The sequence below is a fragment of the Rhea americana genome, unplaced genomic scaffold, assembly GCF_003343005.1.
Source record: "Rhea americana isolate MKP2758 unplaced genomic scaffold, rheAme1 scaffold_337, whole genome shotgun sequence".
NCBI classification, from domain to species: domain Eukaryota; kingdom Metazoa; phylum Chordata; class Aves; order Rheiformes; family Rheidae; genus Rhea; species Rhea americana.
Window position 1 is genome coordinate 156,402 of NW_028186465.1, and position 21,598 is coordinate 177,999.

Here is a 21,598-nt window from a genome sequence, read left to right on the forward strand (position 1 = left end):
GATGTTTCTAAAAGATAATCAGTTCTTCCAGATTTGAAGATACTCAGATTTAGTGCTGAGTAGGTAACATTTTTTACTTATTTAAAAGGATAATTGAAGTCTCTGTGACTCTAAACTCTAAATGGTACAGTACCTACTGAATATACCCTGTGGAAGTGATGTGAATAAATAAATCATCGACTCAGTCAGGGAATCACTCTGTTTTCTGTGGTTCCCAGAAAGACTCTTGTCTTGCAGATTGTAAATTCTGTCTTTCAGTACATCTTAAACAAAGCTGCCTCACAGCTTTTTTTTTTAATTGCTTTTGAAATGTAATTAACCAGCAAGCATCATGCAGAAACAACCTACATCAGCATGGCTACAAGTGGCAGAGAAGATGGGCTTATTAGTGAACCCAAGTAAAATGCTTTCTAGCCTAATAAAGCCATAACTTTCTAAGGAGACATATCTCAAGAACACCGCTGTACATTGCAGGAGTATTGCAAGTTTAATATGCAACATCATTGTAGTCATTGATGATATCGTGGGAAACTAACAAGTACTTAATGATCTGTAAAAAATCAGATGGCAGCAGTTCCTAATTACTTTCAAAATTGTATTGAAAAATAGCTGTATCTCATAATACTTTATGGCTTTGGTAATATATAAACTGTCAGTACCACCTCTGTCCAAATTGCTGTTCTGATAGTTGTGCATCTCTTACAATATTCATGTTTAACATTCTTCTTTCTGTGACCTTCTACACATCTAAAGATGACATGAAAGGCGGTCTGGTGATAGCTTTTGAGGTATTAATACTGTTTCAGCCATGAGGCTCACTGGGTCTGCAGTCCATTCACAGAGAACAAGACTGAGGTCATAGAATCGTAAGGTTGGAAGGGACCTCTGGAGATCATCTAGTCCAACTCTCAGTGTAGCCCATACGGGGATTGAACCTGCAACCTTGGCATTAGCAGCACCACACTCTAACCAACTGAGCTAAACCTGCCCCCTAAAGGTGCCAAGTATCATTAGTTGAATTATGGCTACTCACCTTAAAATCGCTATCTAAGAGCATGATCAAAGCGGGTACAAACCACCCTGGGCAAAATTTATAATACTAGTGAGATGCGTAATATGGCCATTAAAAAAGAAAAGAGAGAGAGAGCACACAAGGTTAAAAAGACTGGACTACTGCAACTGGAAAACTAGGAAAGAGAAAAGATACTGAAACAAGGTGTTTGCAGAAGAAAAGGATGACATGAAACTCAAGGGAGAGAAAAGGAGGTCATCCTTTCAAAAATTATTATTGCAGTCCCCTACTACGCAGCAATAATGAATGTGGATGAATTAAGAGCAAGCACCCATAACCTTTAATCAACTAATTTCTTAGCCTTGCTCACTTTCTGAAGGCAAGTTCCACCTGTGATCAATGCAGTATTCTCACTTGTGCTTTTTTAATCTKTGTTTCCTTTGTTGTAGGCCTTATCAATGTCTGGATTATTCTGCTGGAAGAATTAACAACTGCTATATCCAACTGTCCCCGCCAGCACCAGCCTCCCACTCTGGATCTGCTCTTTGAATTACTGAGGGACGTTGCTAAGACACCTGGTAATGAAGGGACTAGATAAAATTTGAGCTAGCAGAGCTCTGATTGACTCTCTTAGAATCCAAAATCATTTCTGTAAACTGCACTACCCGTGCTGGAGCTGCACAGAGACATCCTCAAATAGAAACAGATCCTCTTGGAGCAGGGTGTGGGGTTACAGTTAGCCCATTCTTTTATGTTGACAAAAGACATCTTGCACATTGGAGTCCTAGAGGGACAAAAAAAGAAGTGCAGTACTCTATCAATGCCCTAGCCACAGAAAATGTTTGTGTGTATCCAGGAAATCCTAAAAGAAAGTGATACACACTTGCAGTACCCCAGGCGACATAGTAGGTAAATAATTAGGTAAATGTTCATATACTAGCTCATAATCAAGTAAATTCAAAATTACTCTTCCTCTCTCATCCTGCAAAAAGAGTCTCAAAACCTGCTTTCTTTAGCATCGCATAACCCCTGGCCTCAAGCCTGGAACAGCTTATCAAATTTACTTTACATGTAGGCTTTACAAGCAAAGATATGCAGCCTTCACTGTGTTTTTTTTGTTTGTTTTGTTTGTTTGTTTTGTGTGTGTGTGTTTTTGTTTTTTTGTTTTTTTTTTTTTAAGGCCCAGGATTTGGCATTTATGCAGTTGTACATCTTCTTCTTCCTACGATGTCCCTTTGGCTCCATCGCAGTCATGGTGATCATTCTTACTGGGATGTGGCATCTGCTAATTTCAAGCATGCCATTGGCCTTTCCTGTGAACTAGTAGTGGAGCACATTCAAAGTTTCATACACTCAGGTGTGTCATCTCACTATCGCTTCTAATGACAGTCATCAGTGGCATGTTTCTGAACAGCTACTTGGGGAGATGGTTTCAGTGCTTTTTGGTTGCTTGAGCATTTAAAGAGGAGGGTTGAGAATTTTCATTTGGTGCTTTTTTTCACTAGATTTAGAGGAGTTTAAAATCATGAAAAGAATTAACTTGGAAAGGACCTGTGGATGTTTTTTAGTCCATTCTCCTCTTCGTTTATATTATACTTTCCAAAAGAATGTTAGGAGGACTTTGATGATGAAGAACTAGAGTAGTAGTCAGAAACAGGATCTAATAGAATTTCTCCAGTAAGTGCAAACATTTTATAATGGTAACCTCAAAAGGACTGTTCTCATTTCAATTTGATGCACATTTCAAAACTGACCTGTAGCAGTAGTTGCATAAAAACAGATGTTTTAGCAAAGTCCCTGAATAGCAGTAAGTATAGCAAGAACGTTTGTCTCTAAATAATAATKCAAAGGCAATGATGTTAAAATCAGTCCTTATCTTTTCCTTATAGACATTGGTTATGAAAATATGATAAATACTATGCTAAAAGATCTTTTCAAGTTGCTGGTGGCCTGTGTAGCAGAACCAACAGAAATAATTTCCAGAGTTGGCTGCTCCTGCATCAGGTAACAATCTCTTTACTCTATTAGCATATTCAAAGAAGATTTCTTTCCATCCCAAATCTTTGAAGAACTAGTGGACTGATTAAGTTGGCTAACATCTCAAAAGAATTCTGCTATGTATAAGCCTCCTGTTATTTGAATGCTGAGTTTTACACTTATCAACCTTTTCTCATTGTTTTCTGCCAGCCTCAGAAGCTGTAATTTTAGGAACTCCTCTGTATCGTTCCCATAAAACGCATTTGTACATTACCTAAATACAGTTAGTAAACAAGTAATCCTTAAGAAAAGTAAACAAGGGACTTTCTGTGGGAATTCATAGGTGTTTAGTTGTAATTAATCCCTTTCACACTCTTCAGGTTGCTATTAGAATCACAATAAAAAATAAGTACTGTATTATACTTCTATAATGTTTGGTTCTTTTCCTTGAGAGATGATACTTAAGGAGAAAAAGGAAAAAAGTTCTGTCAAAAAATACAGTGAAATTACAAAAAAAAAGAGGTTAGAGCAACAACTGACAAGTTTTGAGGAGAGAGAAGATAACTACTAAGTGGCTTCTTTGTCTTCTGTTTTCAACCTTCTCCCATTACAAATGAGAACTGTCTAGCTCTTTCTTGAATACGGTAATGTTTTTCTGTATCCTTGTCTGCAGGTATGTGTTAGTAACAGCAGGACCTGTTTTCACTGAAGAGATGTGGAGGCTTGCATGTTGTGCCTTGCAGGATGCATTCTCTGCCACTCTGGAGCCAGTAAAGGTAAACTGCCTTTCTCCTGAGATTCAGAATGTAATCACACTGATTAGACTCACTAACATTTGACAAGTTGCTTTTTTAAGACAAGCTTTGGGGTACACAGCCAGGAAGAAAAGGAGACTAAGGAATATGTGATAGTTTTCATTATTTTGTCAGCTCACTTGCAACGAATGGTGTTGTATCAACAACGGATACTGAAATCTGCTTTTCTAAGCGTGTACAGACAACACTAGTCAGTAACAGTCCTGACTTTTTCAAATTGTCCTGTCAGCATGAAATCAAGAGGGTTAAATAGGTGAAAACTTACCTTTTGATCCAATTCTACCTTTGGATTGACTAAAGCTAGACAGAAGATCAACAGTTACTTACTTGATCATGTTACTGCATAGTCTGTATAGATTATTTCTCAGCTCTTCTCATATCTTTCTCATAATAAAAAAATCCTTATATAGCCAGGCAATATCAGAAATTGTAATGTATTTGCATCAAATGCTAAATAGCAGGAGACAGGCTGATAATAGGACAGATCACTCTGAGTCTTGTAATACATGTGAACAGGATGGACAACTCTACAGGTGCTGACTTAATTTAACACACAGTGAAAGTCTGATGTTGTGTCTCTCTATAGAACCTGTTGGGCTATTTCCACAGTGGTTCTGAAAGCTTTAGTGGAGACGCCTGTGAAGTGAAGGTGGCAGCRCCCTCCCTCTCGCCCAGTGCTGAAGCTGAATACTGGAGAATCAGAGCAATGGCACAGCAGGTACTGACTGCTTTAAGGGAAGGCCAGAGCAGCTTCCTTCCTTGTTAGTATTGTATGCAAGGAGCTAAACAAACTTGGGGCTTCTCCTTATGGAGTGGACTTCCTGATCACCAGACTAACATTTTTTATCTAATGGTTATAGTAGGAAAAAGTAATAAACTAGAAAAATCCTTAGAAGTGTTATCCTCTACAGTAGGAATTAAGCCTAAGGGAGGAAGAAAGATTAATATGTTACCTGATCAGACTGATTATAAGCTTATGAGGTAATACAGCTTAAAAGGAAATAAGCAACATTAGCATACATCAGCAGAGAGACTTCAGATCGAGAAAGGAGAGTCTTAGTGTCACTGAGAGTCCTCATCTAGAATATCATACATTTCTGATTACTCTGTTCAAGAAAGGTAAATTTGAAGGGCAAAAAAAATGCACTAGAACAGAGACTGCTAGGAAACTAGAAAGACTATATTTGCTCAGCCTATCAAAGCAGAGTTTGAGGGGAAATGCAGTTTTCTGTGAATACCTGGGTATATATAACAGAGAAGGAAAAGAGTTATTGAGAACTAGAGGATAATCTTGATATTGAACAACTGACATAAAACTGACCACTAACTCCTAATCAGCAAAGCAAGCCCTGAGATGGCTTTCTCAGGGTTCCTTTGGTACTGTATTATTAACTGCAGTGGAATTTGGTCAGGTTGTGAAAATAGTTTTATAAAACAAATTCCTTGAAATGCAGCAAGTCTGATGACCTGCAGCATACCTTAAAACTGCAAATACTATGCGACCATTTCAGCATGGGAAAGTGGTTGGATTAAAAGAACTAATAAATGTTTGGTGTCAGTTTCTGACTTAATTAATCATACTCTGATGCTGCTTGAAAATCCTGGAGATACAAACTAGGATTTGTGAACACCTCAGTGGAATCCTTCTCAGTGGGAATTTGACACAACTATTAAGTTAGAAAAAAAGAAGCCATGGCAACAGAGAGTTGTTTCCCCATTTGCCTCTCAAATAATTGCAAGTTAGGTGTCTGCTGTCTCTTTATGACTGAAAATAATCCTTCCTACAACCATCCTTTCTAGGTAGAACAGGCTAACCATGCAGACAGCTCCTTGTCTTCGCTATACATGATATTTTCAGACAGTAGCATAAAGTCAGCAGAGAGCTTGTTTTGACATTTGGTATTATGACTTACACATGCTCAAAGAGAGAGATATCTGTCCTTCCTGCTGTGTTCCATTGGGTATCTGGAGGTAGTCCAGAGATCTGAGGCTGTTTACCAAAACAGCCTTCTCCTAGGAAGGTTTGCCTGGAGATACCTTAATTCCCTCTGGCACTGTAAAATAAGTCATGGTAACAGGAGATCTTCCACAGAAATCCTACTGTTGGGCCTTACTTAGGATTTGGTGCAAGTGCTAACGTGATTGTTCTGTGTGCTGTGATTTTGTCCAGGTCTTCATGTTGGAAACCCAGTGCTCCCCAAAGACTCCTAGCAACAAAGAAGGATTTGAACATGCCCAGTCTTGTGTGCTTATCATTGACCTGCCGCCGGATAAGAAACCAAATGGACATACCCAGAGAAGGTAAAATACTTCCCAGGAAAATACTGTGTAGTTAAAAGCAAGAAAAAAATGCCATCAGGCTGACAGAGATGTGAGCAGAGCATGGCAAACCATGCCTCTCCACAGGTTTCACTATAAGAATGGAATGTACAGGTCAAATAAAATTGTGATATAGGAGACATCAGTTTGCCTATCATCTGCTGTCCGGATGTTCTGTTCATCATACACTGGTGAATTGGCATGTTCAAGAGCTATTCCAGTTACAGACAGGCCATTTCTACAGATTATCTGTGTCATGGTCCATAATGTGGACAAATACCTGAAGGTAGGTATAGGGTCATACAAAGCCTTTGAGTAAAGGAAATACAGATGAAATTAAGAAAACAGTTTTTCATTGGAAATATCAGGAAAATCTTTCCAATATTGATATTATTTTCTTTAAGAAATATAGCACAAATATCAGTTTAAAGAAAGCTTTGGAAATATTGTTATGTTTGGAATGATATCTGGCAGATAAAATAATGTCTGCTTCAGGAATGGTGTTTTAAATTCAGTGTTACTAAGGAGGTAGATAAAAGGTAAACTGGAGCAGTATAAATTGAAGAGACCACATCCAAAGCTACAAAATCATCAAGATGCTGACCTAAGGCACTTTCTTATTGTGTGGTATTTATTTATTTTTATGGAAATCCTTCTCTGTTACCACCTCAGAAGCCTCTATGTTTGCATGACACTTAGTCTGATCCTATCAAAGAATATTTCTTTTTGCTTACACTTGTTGTTTGACCAACTACTATAACATGAACAGAGCCAAGAACTGGAGTTCTGCATTCAGGGCTTGTTTTTGTATTGCAGGATATGTGATACAGGGCATGAAATGATCTTTTATTAGATACCAAACCTGCTTTTGTATCACTTTAGATCTCCTCATTCAAAGTTAAATATTGCATGCAAGAAGGAGCCAAAATTTGGTGGTCCTTTTTTTGGATGGACAGGAAGAAGGACCGAGCAAGAAAGTCTCTCTTCTTATACAGCTGTGCAGAAGTTTTCCCCAAGAGCAGGTGCTCTGTTGTCTTGCTTTCAGAGAACAGGCTCTTGAACAGGGGCCAGGAAAGGCTGGGATCCCAGTGTCACCCTTTCTTTCTTGGTGGGAAAAAATCTGCTCTGTCCTAAAGGTTCACAAGTCTCCTTCTTTGTCATAACAAAGGCAAAGGAAAAGACCGGAGTACTCCCCTCTGTGGCTCATATGCCATGAAGTCAAACAGGTTGCATTTGTAAAGGCAGCATGGGTCATGTTTTTCTTTAAACAAATAAAGAAAGCATGCTTGCAATTAATAGAAATTCTGAATGTTCTCACAGTGCTGTTCTTGCTCTTTGTCTAAACAACTGAGAAAAGTGTACTTACTGATAGGGAAATATTTCTCCAACAATATTCGTATTTTACCGAAACAGGGCTCAAAATTTGACTGTGCAACTGTTTTTAAAATTATTTGCTATGGCAGTGCAGCACTGCATGTCAGGCTTGCATGCCAATAACTATAGCCTTTCAAGGGTTTGCTTTAACATTAGTAGGGTTTCACCTTTCCCTTTTTGCTTTTGTTTCCTTAATGCTGCATCGTTTCACAGGAAGCTGGGGTAAGGGAGCTTTTCTTCTTTCTACAACATAATCGTATTTTCAGTTTCAAACTAATAAATAATAAATAAGAAAATAATTAAGAAAATATTATCCTTAACCAGCACTAGCATCCTGCATTTTCAGCTATAGTTTCTTGCTAGTTTCTTTTGGAACTGAGCAGTACTTTAAACTGTTTTTGTGAATTGCCTTCATAGCTATTACAAGGAAAGCAGATCTCCCTCATTGTGATCCTGTTTTTGGAACAGGATCAGTCTCTTAAAATCAATGCAAGAACTCTTTTAACTTTCTACATGCTCTTAAGTGGTTTTCTGAGTCATGGCCTCTAATGATTTTTACATCAGGCATCCCCAGTAAGAAGCTCCAATGTATGTATTAATCATCAAGTTTTTACTATTGTCAGCTAATAAGACTATAAATTTTATTGATATATTGGCACTGATAGCTAGTGTCATGGTAAGTGAACTGGTGTGGATAAGTTCAGGGCTTCCTTTTTTTATTTATTTTTTTTTTAATCAAGACCATTTATGTGGTTTTAGAAGCCAGTTAGCATAGAGCAACATCCTGAGTTAAAAATATCTTTTTTTCTGGATTATTTTTTAGTAAATATCAATGATACAGTCTCAAAATAGATTTTCAATAGAATTTCTCAGAAAAAATCCAGAAAAACAATTAGACATTGTTTTTGCATGTTGAAAAGACTTAAAAATTGTTTAATAAAAGTAGAATATTTTTTGCAACAAAAAAAATTAAATGTCTACACCTGAACATCTCATGTTCATGAAGGTTTACTTTCATTTAAACCTAAAACTTCAGTATTACAATCAAGCTGAAAAGTCTCTTCCTCACTTGGTAGTAGTGCTAATTTAAATCTGTGACCTATCATAGTTCCCTAGAATCAAAACAACTATTACTATGTGTACCAGAGCATCCACTTACCACAACTATCTTACRATTTTTTAAAATGTCTTGAGATAAGTTTCACAATTTATAATTTTTAATCCATGAGATACCAGTATCTTGCTTTAATAGCAATCCTATCTACTCCTTCTTTCTAGCATCCCTTCCTGTATGTCTCTCAATATTACTTWCTAGTGAACTATCTTAAAGTCTTGGCTGGGGGAATTTGAGATTCCTGGTTTCCCTGTACAAATCAGAAGTCAGTGAAATCTAAAATAATTTGCAACACATTTCTTAACAGGAGCAGGGCTAAGATCACTTAATATCTTATGTGAGAAACAGTGTTAGGAATAGGTATTTCCACACTAGAATCTCAGTTTTCAAGCCCAAGTCTTAAGAGAAACAATGAAATATGCCTTCATTAGGACTTTAGCTTCTTTGCATGCTCCATTGCATTGCTGGTGTTTTTGTTCATGGGTTTTATTTGGTTGGTTCATTGGCATTTTGTATTTTAATTTTAAGTGAAGCCACTGATGTTACAGGAAATGGGAACCAAGTTGTACACCGGCTTTGGCCTGAATAGGAAAGTTAAGGTTTGCTGAAAAAACAGTGGAGGAGTTTCAAGGATGTTTAACACAGCCAAAGTTTAGCAACAACAAAAAAAGAAAATATAGTCAGGGATCGATGGCGGAAGTGCTGCATAACTTGTGTATAAACAAATGCCTTGATTACAGCAGTCTGAAATATTGAGAGTGCATGCATCTGCCATGAAACTGAAAGAGAATATTTAATCCATCCATGTTTGTCATCTCTGGAGAAGAGGAGTAGAATTATTGGTTTTCATAACTCCTCTGATCAAGTTCCGTTGGTATGCTTGCTATGGAGTTAACTATTCTTAATTCATAGAAGTGTCTTCCCGCATAGGAAAGTATTTGAAAGAGTAGCCCAAGGAYTTTGTTTTTCTCTACTTTTTTGAAACAGGACCAGAAAGATTGAGTCTTTCGTTTGCTGTCTTGCATGTAAGATTCAAAAATATGAAGTATTCTTCTAGTAAAATCATAACATAAAATTTTATTTTTTCTCCCCCATGCTTGTTTTATCAAGTATTCCTTTCAGGACAATAGTTGTGAGCTTGTTGTCCCACCAAGTACTGCTCCAGAATTTATATGACATCTTACTGGAAGAATTTGTGAAAGGCCCTTCTCACTTGGAGGAAAAAATGACAATACAAATACCAGAAAACAAGTTGGCTGGTTTTCTCAGGTACATCTCCATGCAAAACTTGGCTGTCATCTTTGACTTACTGTTGGACTCATATCGAACAGCCAGAGAGTTTGACACCAGACCTGGGTTGAAATGTTTGCTGAAAAAAGTGTCTGGCATTAGCGGAGCTGCCAACCTGTATCGCCAGTCAGCAATGAGCTTCAACATCTACTTCCATGCTTTGGTTTGTGCAATCTTGACAAACCAGGAGAATATCACTGCAGACCAAGTGAAGAAGATCCTGTTTGAAGATGATGAGAGAAGCACAGACTCCTCACAGCAGTGTTCTTCAGAAGATGAAGACATTTTTGAAGAAACTGCTCAAGTTAGTCCTCCCCGAGGGAAGGAGAAGAGACAGTGGAGGGCTCGAATACCATCCCTGAGTGTACAACCTGTCAGCAACGCAGACTGGGGCTGGCTAATCAAGCGTCTTCATAAGCTGTGCATGGAACTGTGCAACAACTACATCCAGATGCATCTGGATCTGGAGAATAGTGTAGAGGAGCCTCCAGTGTTCAAAGGTGACCCTTTCTTCATTTTACCATCCTTTCACTCGGAAGCTTCCACCCCATCAACGGGAGGGCAATCTGGGAAAGACACACCCTCTGAAGATGACAGGAGTCAAATCAGGGACCAGCTGGGAGACATCCTGACACCCAGAGGAGGGAATGGAGATATGCTGCTGCTACCTCCACCCCTAAGTCCTAAACTGGAGAAAAAAGAGCAAACCAGGAAAAAAGAATGGTGGGAAAGTGCTGGCAACAAGATCTACACCATAGCCACTGACAAAACCATCTCTAAGCTCATGACGGAGTACAAGAAAAGAAAGCAGCAACAGACCATGACATCCTTCACTAAAGAGGTCAAAGTGGAAAAGAAAGGGGAGCTCCTGGGCTCAAGAGGGCAGGACTCACCCATACTCCAGCGGCCACAACATCTTATAGACCAGGGTCAAATGAGGCATTCCTTCAGTGCTGGCCCAGAGATCCTGAGACAAGAGAAGCGACCACGCTCAGGATCCACAGTCAGCTCCTTGAATATATCTATTCGAGATGCTGAGGCCCAGATACAGGTAAAACATGCCTGTGCAATGATAATAATAATTAAAAAGTTGCTTGTAAATGTTTTTCTATTTCTTTGATTAGAATGATTATAATCTCTTTGTTAAAACACTACCCTCATGATCAAGATTAAGTATTTCCAGAAGCTGGCACTGATAAAAGCCTAAGTCTGTCATATTAAAAAGCAGCCTTCGGGAAAATGTTATGAGGCACATACAGCTTTGAAAAGTGCTTCTGTGACTGGAGCCAAAGCTGCATTTTTCTAAGAACTAACAACCTACAGTGACACTGATTGCTTACTTTTAAGGGCTCTATCGCACTTAAACGTCTTTGAAACCATGAGGGCACTTTTCATAGTGCTTTTGTATTTAAGTTTTCTGTTAATACTATAGCAGAAATACTGGATTCTGTTGCTAAACATACTCAATACTTAAATGTCCAAGTGAACAAATCAGTGAAAGCACCAAACTTTGAAAGCTTTGTTCACGGCCGGATAAGTAATAGGCAGAGAAAGATGAGCATGATACCTGCAGTATAAATTCAGGCAGTGACTTAAAGTACTGAATGTGAACTAAAATGCAGTAAAAATAAAATGAATATGCAAGCATTACTCCGTCCTGAGGCTGTAACAGCAAGATATCATAATATCTTACCTTTATTTAGGCATGGACCAACATGGTGCTGACAGTTCTCAACCAGATCCAGGCCCTGCCAGACCAAATGTTCACAGCCCTCCAGCCAGCAGTGTTCCCCTGCATCAGTCAGCTGACTTGCCATGTGACAGATATCCGCGTCCGCCAGGCCGTGCGGGAATGGCTGGGAAGAGTGGGCCGGGTTTACGATATCATCATTTAAATTAGCTGTGTTCTCTTGCAAAGGGAAGAAGACATCAAAGGTACACAGCAAAGAAGTATTTGGGGTTCGTTAGTTGCCTAATTGTTGGTGATAAATTATGAAACAATAAGCTTGTCAGTGTATATCCTCTATCCACATGAGACCATGTCAGTCACTCGCACTAGCACAGAAGGCGAAGCAGGAGTGTGTTCATGGGGTTTTGCAGTGGCCCGGAAACTGCAGGTAAAACAGGCTGGTTCCTAAAATAGTATAGTTCAATAACCTTCATTTTAATTCGAATTTGTAATAGTGGGAGCCACATTACAATGCCGGTGAAGTTTCACATTTGCACTTAGCTGTTGATTATCTGGATATCAAACCTATGTAAAAGGCAAGAAAAAGGTGAGGCTATAGCAGAAATAAAAAGCATTACATTTGCTTAGTGTAAATTTTCCCCTYTGAAATTAGCATGAGAGAGGAAATCGAAATAAAGGTTATTGTAATAACTATACACCTTGCTCACTAGAGAAAGTGGAAATGTATATTGCTCTGAGAAGAGCCTTTGAAGTCTGATCACACACAGGGAGGCTTGTGAGCTACTAATGAAATATCCCAGGTCTAAACCACAGCCAACCACAGGCTATGTGAATAGCCTTTTATTGCCCTTGTGGAGTATTGCTTGAAGAAAAATGACACTATCAAGCTTTCCTCTCTACAACACTACCCTGRCTACCTGCTCAGCTACACTTACAGCTGATCATCTTTCCATGTGTATATAATTCCGCCTGAGAGCAACAGGGAAGTTTTGTTTTGCTGTTGCCTRTGAAGCTGAGGGAAAGGCACAGCAGCAACCAAAGCTACAACCAGGCTGTGTGCCTATATCCAGTGTTCAGCTAAACAGAGAGGAAATTTAATGTTCCAGTTCAAGCAACACTACCACTATGTTGGCTTATACTTTTATTGGAAATCTGTATTTTTGCTGATGTAGGGCTTCTGTAGCCAGGAGGCCCCTCATCAGCTACACTAAACTTACTCATCACTCCACAATGAGCTGAATCAAGATGGAAACCAATCTGACAAGAAGGAATCTTTCCTGTTTCTCTCTAAGTTCTGGCCTGCTGCTGTAAATAGAGAGGGACAGATTCTCATGTAGGGATATCTCCCTCTGTGCAACACTTTGATGAGGGCTGCTGCAGTTTGCTGGCTACCTTTAGATGTGAGGGGAAGGAGAAGGATTGACTAATACCATCAGATATGAAGGGGACACTAATCACATTAGATAGAGTGAAGGTTACTTTGCCACACAAATTATGTCACAGCCCCAGGGATATTCATACTCCCATACTAAACAATTTACTATTTGTTTTTAGTCTTGGGTGAACCCTTGATGATGTTCTCCCAAAGTTTTTTAAAATGTGCACACCAACTAAATATACAGCTTCAGTTTCTGTTCTAAAGCATCTTCAGAAATAGCATTTCATTGTGTTAGGCTCGAACTTTGCACAATTAACTGTTTTGGGGATCTCAAACTGGAAAAAGTGAGAGGGTTGGTCCAAGAGGATCCACTGAACAGCCATCACCTAAGTTGATATGTCCACTAAGAGTCTGCCCAGATTACTGTCTCTTCTATCCATCCCTGACTCCCCATTTGCCAACTGCTAGACTAGGGCAAAGAATACTTTGTCCTATAACTTTCTGAGGGGTCTATCACAGTTCCTCTTTCTTTCAAAATTTTTGACCCATTGCCAAATTGTTCCTTAAAAACCACCTCTCTCTTATCACCTGTTTTGCCTTTATAATTGATACAATTGTTAAATTACTCATTTAAAAAATTTCTCTGACAGATTTACTTATTCCTTGGGGACAAGTGAAATTAGCCCTTGGAATATGGGTGGTGTGATTTGATTTCTGTTTCTATGTCTTTCCTTCTGAACTTTAGGCAGAGTAAAGAGATGAATATATTTTTGTTCTGAAAGTTTTTATTGGGTATATATACAGAACTGMTTTTAAAGTAGTGGATTAAGTAGGAACAATAATAGAAATCAGAATAACCAAACTGTATTGAAAACATCCTACTCTGCTGGTTTTTGTTATAGTTTGCATTGATTAGATTCAGATGCTGGCTGTGCTTATCTTGATTTATATTGGAGAAGTAAAAATTTATAGCAGTGTCAATCAAATCAATCAGATTCCAGAAGAAGGCCTAGTATCCAGGAAACACTACGATTATGTGTTGCAGTTACAATACAAAAGTACTACAGAAAGAAAAGCCCTAGGAGAGACGATACCCAAAAGAAATGCACATGGACATGATATAGCCTAATGCTACTTGCTTAGCCAGCTTCTTTACCCAAACTRTTGTTTCATTTCCACTTTTTATACYTCAAYCTCCACACTGGAATTGACTAGGAGCAAATCTACTGTATAGTTCTTGCCCATATTTTACCCCCACCATGCTCCAGATTATGCACTAAGTGCCCATTGTCACCCTCAGTGCCTCTGTTCATTAATATCCCTCCCCCAGAGAACCATAAGAGGGCATGAGTAACTGAGTAATTACAGAAATCTCATGTAAAAGTAGAGAAAAAGAGAGAAATGAATCTGTGAAATAGCACAGTTTAATGTATGTTGCTCTTCATTTCATTTATATGTAAAATGGGAAGCAGATTGAGARGGCAGGCCACGGCCACTTCATGACCCATCAATCTGATGTGCGGAATTGTTTCTGATACATTCTGAWATTAAAAATATATGAACTTGGTCACATTCTCAACCATTTTTGATAGTTTAAGCATAGACATCAGAGAGCTCCAAATAAGTAAATAATAAATGAGTAAAATCACCATCTCAGACCTGTGCAATGTGTTTCATGCATACTTTGGCTTGTTTGGCTTAAGGCTGCCAACATACTATGCTCAGGTCTCACAAAGCAAGCTTTTAGCCCAAAGAAGGAGCCTGCTCAAAATAGTCCCAGGAGAGGGTGCTTGTGCCAACCAGTCACAAGCTTGCAGAAGGGACTCTCCAGTTCTACACAYGCTGATCATGTCCATCTGCCCTACACAGCAGCTGCCTTTCTGCTTCCAACTTGTGAGTGGGGAGTACCTCAGACAGTAGCACAAATAGCCCTTGTCTCTATACATATAAGTCTTCTCCACATAACCATTCAAATCCTTACTTATGGCCCCAGTATAAAGTAACGCGTGAGGTACCAGGAGCTTATTAACAGCTCTACCGTTGAATCAGAAAATTCGTTTGAGCCTTGAAAAATACAGTCTGTGCAGTATGGACTGAGCTTAGGCTGGCTCTTCTCTTCACTGTGGTTAATAGCTACAGTCTCTCTTTACTCCTGCCTGTTTCTTTGTGTCACGCAAATTTCTATGTGAGTTGGTTTTGTTGTTATGTAACTGGCCAAAAAACAGTGAGTTTACTAATTCTGTCAGTTCCAGTTTTGCTGATTCTCCAAATTCTTCTGAATAACTTTGCAGTAAGTTTTAAGATATTTTCCCTCTCTCCTGTTCAGTGAAAGAGACTGCTCTTGGGCTGTAATGTGTCACCTGTGCTCTTCTGTTGTTCAAGGACTCTGAATTGCACAAGTAGTGTTTTAAGTCCAAGGCGGACTGGCACAGCATTCTTGGACATTATTTATTAACTAGAATTTTGTTCTACCCTGTCAGATTTGAAATTTACTCCTGTTGTTAAATAGAGGAAGGAACTGGCATCCCTCTCCCTCTCTTCTATGCTTTCTAGCTAGGGAAACAACCTTGAAATTGSAATTGCAGCTTTTTACTCAAACATATCAGAATAGTTTGATTTGTAGGCCACTAGTTTTAGGTAAATAAATCAAAAACCTCTGCTTTAGTAAGGATACAAGCCAGATAACTTGTTTATAAGAGGGCACGAAACTATGTAATAAATCATATGATCATTTTTGACCTTTGTTGTATTACCTGCTGATTTTAAAATTAGAGAATACAACTTAAACAGTAGAACTTATAATTGTATAATAATTCTTATAATGTGATATGATAATTTAGACACTATGGCTATAAGCCCATCCAAACTAATAGTACATTAACAGATGCTGATTTATACAAATGACATGTGAAGAGATATATTGCAGTTATTCCTATGTACAGTAAACTGGTATCAGAAATGCATAAGACCCCATTAAAGCTTTAAGTGTTACTGCCTTAAAAAAAATAAAAAAAAAGTGGCCATCAGGAATAAAACTCAGGTAACAGACCTGCATTTTAGCTATGCTGCCCTTGGACTATTTCACACTGCCTCCATCAGGCCATTACCGGTGGAGGGTCACTACAGAAATAGATGCAACATTCTTTCTTTTTAAAAATATTTCTGTCAGCCACTGACAGAAAAAATTGCTATAGGCCAGAATCACATATCCTTGCTCTTATGAAATTGCTCTTTACCATAAAAATATTTAAAGCTAAAAAAAGGGGGGAGGGGAGAGAGAGAGAAAGCATACATACATGTATGCTTGTACAGTATATAGGTTTGCATGTTACTTTGTAGTGCAATGATATGCAGAAATATAAAAACATTGATCTGTTTATATGTAGATTCCTGTAGCTCCAGTCACTGTCATACTCTGAGCACTCTGCATGTTTACAGAGTGATACCCATATTAGTAATATATTTATCACGTTCTCTGGGCGTATTTGTCACATTAGCAATGGTTAATACAGTTCTTCTAGTAACTTCACTAAAGTAGTTTTTTATGAACATTCAGCAGCCTTAGAATTAACACCACCATCTTCTGGTGAACATGTATACTTCTAAGATATTAAGATACAGATATAGTTCTCTCCCAACACTCACTTTAGCAAAATTAACTTATTTCAATATACTTAAAATTTATTAGGGGAAGATTTGCTTTTGTAAATTTTTCCTTTGTAAAACTCAAACACAGGGAACACGTTTTAGCTGTGATGAGACACARACTAAAAAATTCATGCCCTCTAGAGTATAGCTGACTTACAGTATAATTTCATGTCAAGGTTAAAAACTTAAACCTTACCATAAAATTCACTGGAAAGTCTTCACCTGCCAAGGAGATTAGCACCACTGTAAATGCTATGTGTTTCCACAGCCCTAATCGCCATCTGCAGTTGATACAGTAGCATCTCTAAGTTAGTATCTCCACTGTGAAGCTAGTTGCAGGATCCATGTGCAATTGAATAATAGAGAAACTAGTAAGTACCAACATCCAGCTGTGCACGCTACCTGCAGTTTGTACCTCTCTCTGAAACTTAGGCCGAAGTTCAAAGTGCCAAAGCCTGTTGAAATCAATGTACCTGGAGTTACGTACCTGGATACCTTTAATACTGTGGACGTAATCCTTGAATCCTTCAATCCCTGTGTAYAGGTTCACAAATTCTCAGGAAGGGGAGAGTCCTATACAACTGATGTCAGCTTCTCTGTTGCTGTCTCCTATGCGCCTCCCCCCCTTGAAAGTCCACAAGAACCAGCRCTTATTCCTGTGCATCCCAGTATCTGAAGCTAGAACCTTCACTTCTGCGCAGGCCTAATTTTAATGTGTAGGAGGCTAACCATAGATAGTAGTCCAAAGTAATTTATTTCTACCTAGCTCTTCTGTGTAGAAACTTCTTCCAAAATTTAGCATGTGGTTTAGCTGTTTATTCCTTTAGCAGTGCTTTCTAGAAATGCTATTATTCAGTGGTTAATTCTTTTTAATTGAAAAGAAACTTCCTTTCTTCCCTAATCCTTGTTTTTGTGTGGGTATGATGAGATTATGCTTAAGCAAACCATTTAATCATTATTCTGGTTATAGCCATTTCTGGGAAGAGCTATGTGTAGTGCTGATTGTGGCATGTGACAGGAAATACAGGTAGGGTCTGGGATTTTTTTTTTTTTTTTTTCATTTCTGATCATTCCACAGTAGTTTGAAGAAATCATGCAACACCATAATTTTTTATTAAAAATTAGTAGTTTGTTGTCTTGCTTAGTATAAAAGGACCAAGTTACATAGCAAAGAAGCACAAATGTTGGATTTTATGCAACAAAGATGACATCCGGCAGCTAGAAATCCCTCTTCTCTGAGTCTCCCTGTTCTAAGTAGTGCTTCTACAGGGACACGACATAAGGCACCATTAGCAGCCCTCACCAACAGCACACCTGGGACTCCAGGAAGTTATATCGGTGCAAGGAGTAACTCGTATCTCCTCTTTCTGTTTTTTCCACTAATCCCCATCAGAATATATACTTTAACCTAGCTATATCACATACTAAACAAGCATTTTTGGCCAAACATGGTTGGGCTGGTTATTTAAAAAGAAAATAAAAACACTGCAGAAATATGCATCATTCTTCTCACTTAATGCTCAAAGTTCAAATTAAGAACTAAAAGCAAAGGGAAGAGGCAATGTCCTAATTCTGTGGATATCAGTGGAACTACACTGTGTGATCCTGGATTAGTGCAATAATGAGCTCGTCTGTGGGGCCACATTCCTCAAATCCTCTTTATTTTAGGCAAATTCACAAGCTGAGGTTTGCTTACTTTCCACTGCCAGTGATTCACAGGACAGAGCTTATTGAGAGCACCATTTGTTAAGAAGCGTGACAATAGGATCTCTTTCAACTTTTTTTGCCCTATGGTCCCACTCATTAGAAGGTAGTTATGTACTTCAATTAATTTCGTCTGAATGCCATGGAGCGCTAGGGTCCGATTTCCTATTGGCTTGTTGGGTTAATCTGGGCTGTAGTGAGTGTCAGCATGAGGAAACAAGAAGCAAGCTGAAGCTGAAGAGAGCTGAGCTAGTGGAGAGGCACAGGCGCAGGTATGCAAGCTCAGCAAGGGACAAATATCACCTCCATAATCACCTGAGACCTCAGCTCTGCAGAGGAAAGCAAGATTTGATACCAAGGGAGAGCAGTCAGGAAGGGCAGAGCACTGTTGTACCAGAGCCATGACCTGCAAGCAGGTGCGAGGAAAAGATTTAAAGGTATGCAATGACAGCAGCAAGCACCTTTCTTCAGTTCTCATTTCCTTTCCCCAATTTTATCATTATTTATGATACTGTAAGCATACTTACTTGGGCCGTGATTCAATTTTCAGTTCTGGCTGAAGGGAAAAAATGAAAAACAAAAGAGCCAAAGGGAGTGGACATTCCATTTTGCCAAAGACCAACAAAAATCAAATTTTCAGTATTCCCATGATGAGGCTGCCATAAGAAGCATTTTACTACAAGACATTATTCCCAGGACTTCATCTCTATAGCTGTATATTCAGGAGGAGCCACTAATATTTTTAGGAAAGACTGTAAATGACCTTTGTCAAGAGAGTTCATTCTCGGAGTTTACCTTCTGCAGATTTCATGTCTAGCTACAATTCCCCAGTTTCATTTATTTCCTCCCTCTGTCTTTTGGCCCTTATTTAAAGAAACACCTCCCCATATCTGCTGCGATTTTTCGTGCTGCTAGCTTTGTTTGGTTCTTAGGTGTCCATTGTTCAGGTAGTCACTGTAAGCTGGCTTGCAAATTGTATTTTGTGTATATTTTATTCAGACTGAATTCTGAAATGGAAATATTTTAAAACAAAAAAATTATAAACTATTTATGTTGCTTGTGTTGTAGAATAAAGGAGCAAATGCAAAATAAATCTTGCTTTTGTTTTGTCTAAAGATAGTTATTTCAGTTATTGAGTAAGCAAAAGAACAGAACTGAGATGATCTGAAATACTTGTTATGTACCAGTACAGACTACAGTTTTCACAGATGATCTGTGGAGTTTAGCCACTTGAACTGCTATTTTTTTCAGTAGAAGCAGAAATGAAATATTAAAAAGCATGAACCCTACATCACTTCAAGCTCAAGCTGGGGCTTTTATTTATTTATTTATTTGGAAGGGGAGGGGTTGATTAAGCTATTGAGAAGACTAAAGATTGCACACTCACGCAAACAGTATGCAGAATTTTAGATGAATCTAAACAGGTGAAGCATTTCTTTCCCCTCCCCCAAATAAGCAAAATGCTTGTGGCTCTGATTTCACTCGAGATTATGTTTTTTTGAAAGTGCCATGGCAGGAAAGGCACCCACTTTCAGTTACCTAAATATCTTTGAAAATTGTCCTAAAAGGGAAATCAGAGATTGAACTCTAAAATTCCACTTAAGTGGAAGTACCCTGCTTTAGTGTCAGTGAAATCCAGACAGTGCCCATCTCCCATCCATCCACAGTTGGCGCAGAGTTCCTCAGGGTGCTATTTTGTGGCCAAACTTTGTGGGGGGGAGGGGTTTAAGCTAGGCATTCCTCAACCTTACTTGCCAACCGCACTGAGTTTAGCTAGCACCTAAAAAGTACTCCCAGTCTGTAGGTGCATGCAAACAGCAAGAGTGATGCAATGTTTCATTTCTCCTGTTGGACAAAAACCCAACATTTCATGGAAATAGTCAACATCTCCCTCACAGCTAGCACACACTTTGTTTTTTTTTTTTTTTATTTTTAATATCTGGATTCTGTTTGTATTTCAAGTTGTTCAGCAGTACTGTGAAGAGAATTGTTATAGCACTCCCTGAAAGCAGGAGTTTATTTCAGCAACAAGGCATAGCAGCATACAGTGATGTTCAGGGCATGGCACATGCCTTCATGGCTGCACCGGCAGCTTGACCAGCCATACGCTCCTTCAGGCACGCTTTCTCCATAATCCCAGGAGTGAAAAATGCTGCAGCCAGCCTTTCTCTCTGGGCTCCAGAAGATCACTAGGCTCCCAGGACACAGGTAGTCAGACTTTCAAGCTGCACTGCCAGGTTTTTACTAATATTCTTTCCTACTAGCTAAATTAAAACTAGTAAGAGCACCACTACGCATGCAAACACCTCACCGTCATTCTTCTGAAAAGGTATTTCCCTTGACTCTTCCCATCATCATATTGACCCCAGCAAATGTTTCAAGCACTGAAGCAACACAAGATCTGGGGGAAATAATCTGGGAAGAAATAATAAAAATAAGTAAACAAACAGTTTACAGGAGGGATAATAGCAAGGCAAGCTAATCATTTTGCTGTCCTGAACCCCCTGAGGGAAATTCAGATTTTCCTGATTGGACTGATATTCTACCCTTTTAAACCACAATGCTTTTCAGAGATTATTATCATACTTTGATGGGGGTAACAAAGGAATGGGTGAATTTCAACCTCAAGAAAAAGGCTAGAGACATATTCCGAGTAATCTAGCCGGGTACAGCACTACCTAAATAATAGTGGTACTCTAGGCACAACACAAAAGAGAAGGGAAACCGGCTTTGGCTGCAAGAGATAAGACACAGTAGCATTGCATAGAACACCACTGGCATACCTAAACTCTCAAACACTTGAGACCAGTGATAATGGGAAAATATTTTCACCATTCTTGCTGAAAGCATGCTCTCTCAAGATATATGTTGCTTTATCCACATTTTATAGCGGGAGAAGCCTTTCTTTTGGTCCACTGGATGAGCCTATGACAGAAGTGCAAGTAAGAGGTAGAACCAGGCTTAGGTTCAGCTAAGCCACATGAAACAGGATGATCTGCTATTTCTGAGCTTTTGGCAAAGAAACCAGCATCAAGATAAACCTCTTTTACATCCAAAAACACTGTGAACAAACACAAGCTGAACTCTTCATTGAATGCATGATCCAATGTTCTAGAATAGTGCATTCAGCATGCAGGTTTCAAAACAAATCAGAGACCTCAATAAATCAAATAAAATTAAATATTAAACATGTGCTAATTAGCCCTAACCATATACTGAAAAAACTGTTAGTCTGGTTGGCTAGTAGTCAACATCTCTGACTCCTGACAGAAATCTG

At 38.8% G+C, this 21,598-nt stretch overlaps 1 protein-coding gene across 2 annotated transcripts in view; it reads left to right on the forward strand.

The window, feature by feature from the left end:
- ARFGEF3 (ARFGEF family member 3) overlaps positions 1 to 18,100 on the forward strand; it is a 98,639-nt gene extending 80,539 nt beyond the window's left edge. For both annotated transcript variants that reach the window (XM_085311260.1, XM_085311259.1), the window contains 8 exons: positions 1,462 to 1,590; positions 2,193 to 2,369; positions 2,902 to 3,016; positions 3,663 to 3,765; positions 4,391 to 4,522; positions 5,975 to 6,105; positions 9,722 to 10,952; positions 11,605 to 18,100. In XM_085311260.1, the coding sequence (XP_085167386.1) occupies positions 1,462 to 1,590; positions 2,193 to 2,369; positions 2,902 to 3,016; positions 3,663 to 3,765; positions 4,391 to 4,522; positions 5,975 to 6,105; positions 9,722 to 10,952; positions 11,605 to 11,796 (2,210 nt within the window). In that variant the 3' untranslated portion in view covers positions 11,797 to 18,100. The remainder of the gene's footprint in view (positions 1 to 1,461; positions 1,591 to 2,192; positions 2,370 to 2,901; positions 3,017 to 3,662; positions 3,766 to 4,390; positions 4,523 to 5,974; positions 6,106 to 9,721; positions 10,953 to 11,604) is intronic.
- Positions 18,101 to 21,598: the final 3,498 nt, after the last annotated feature.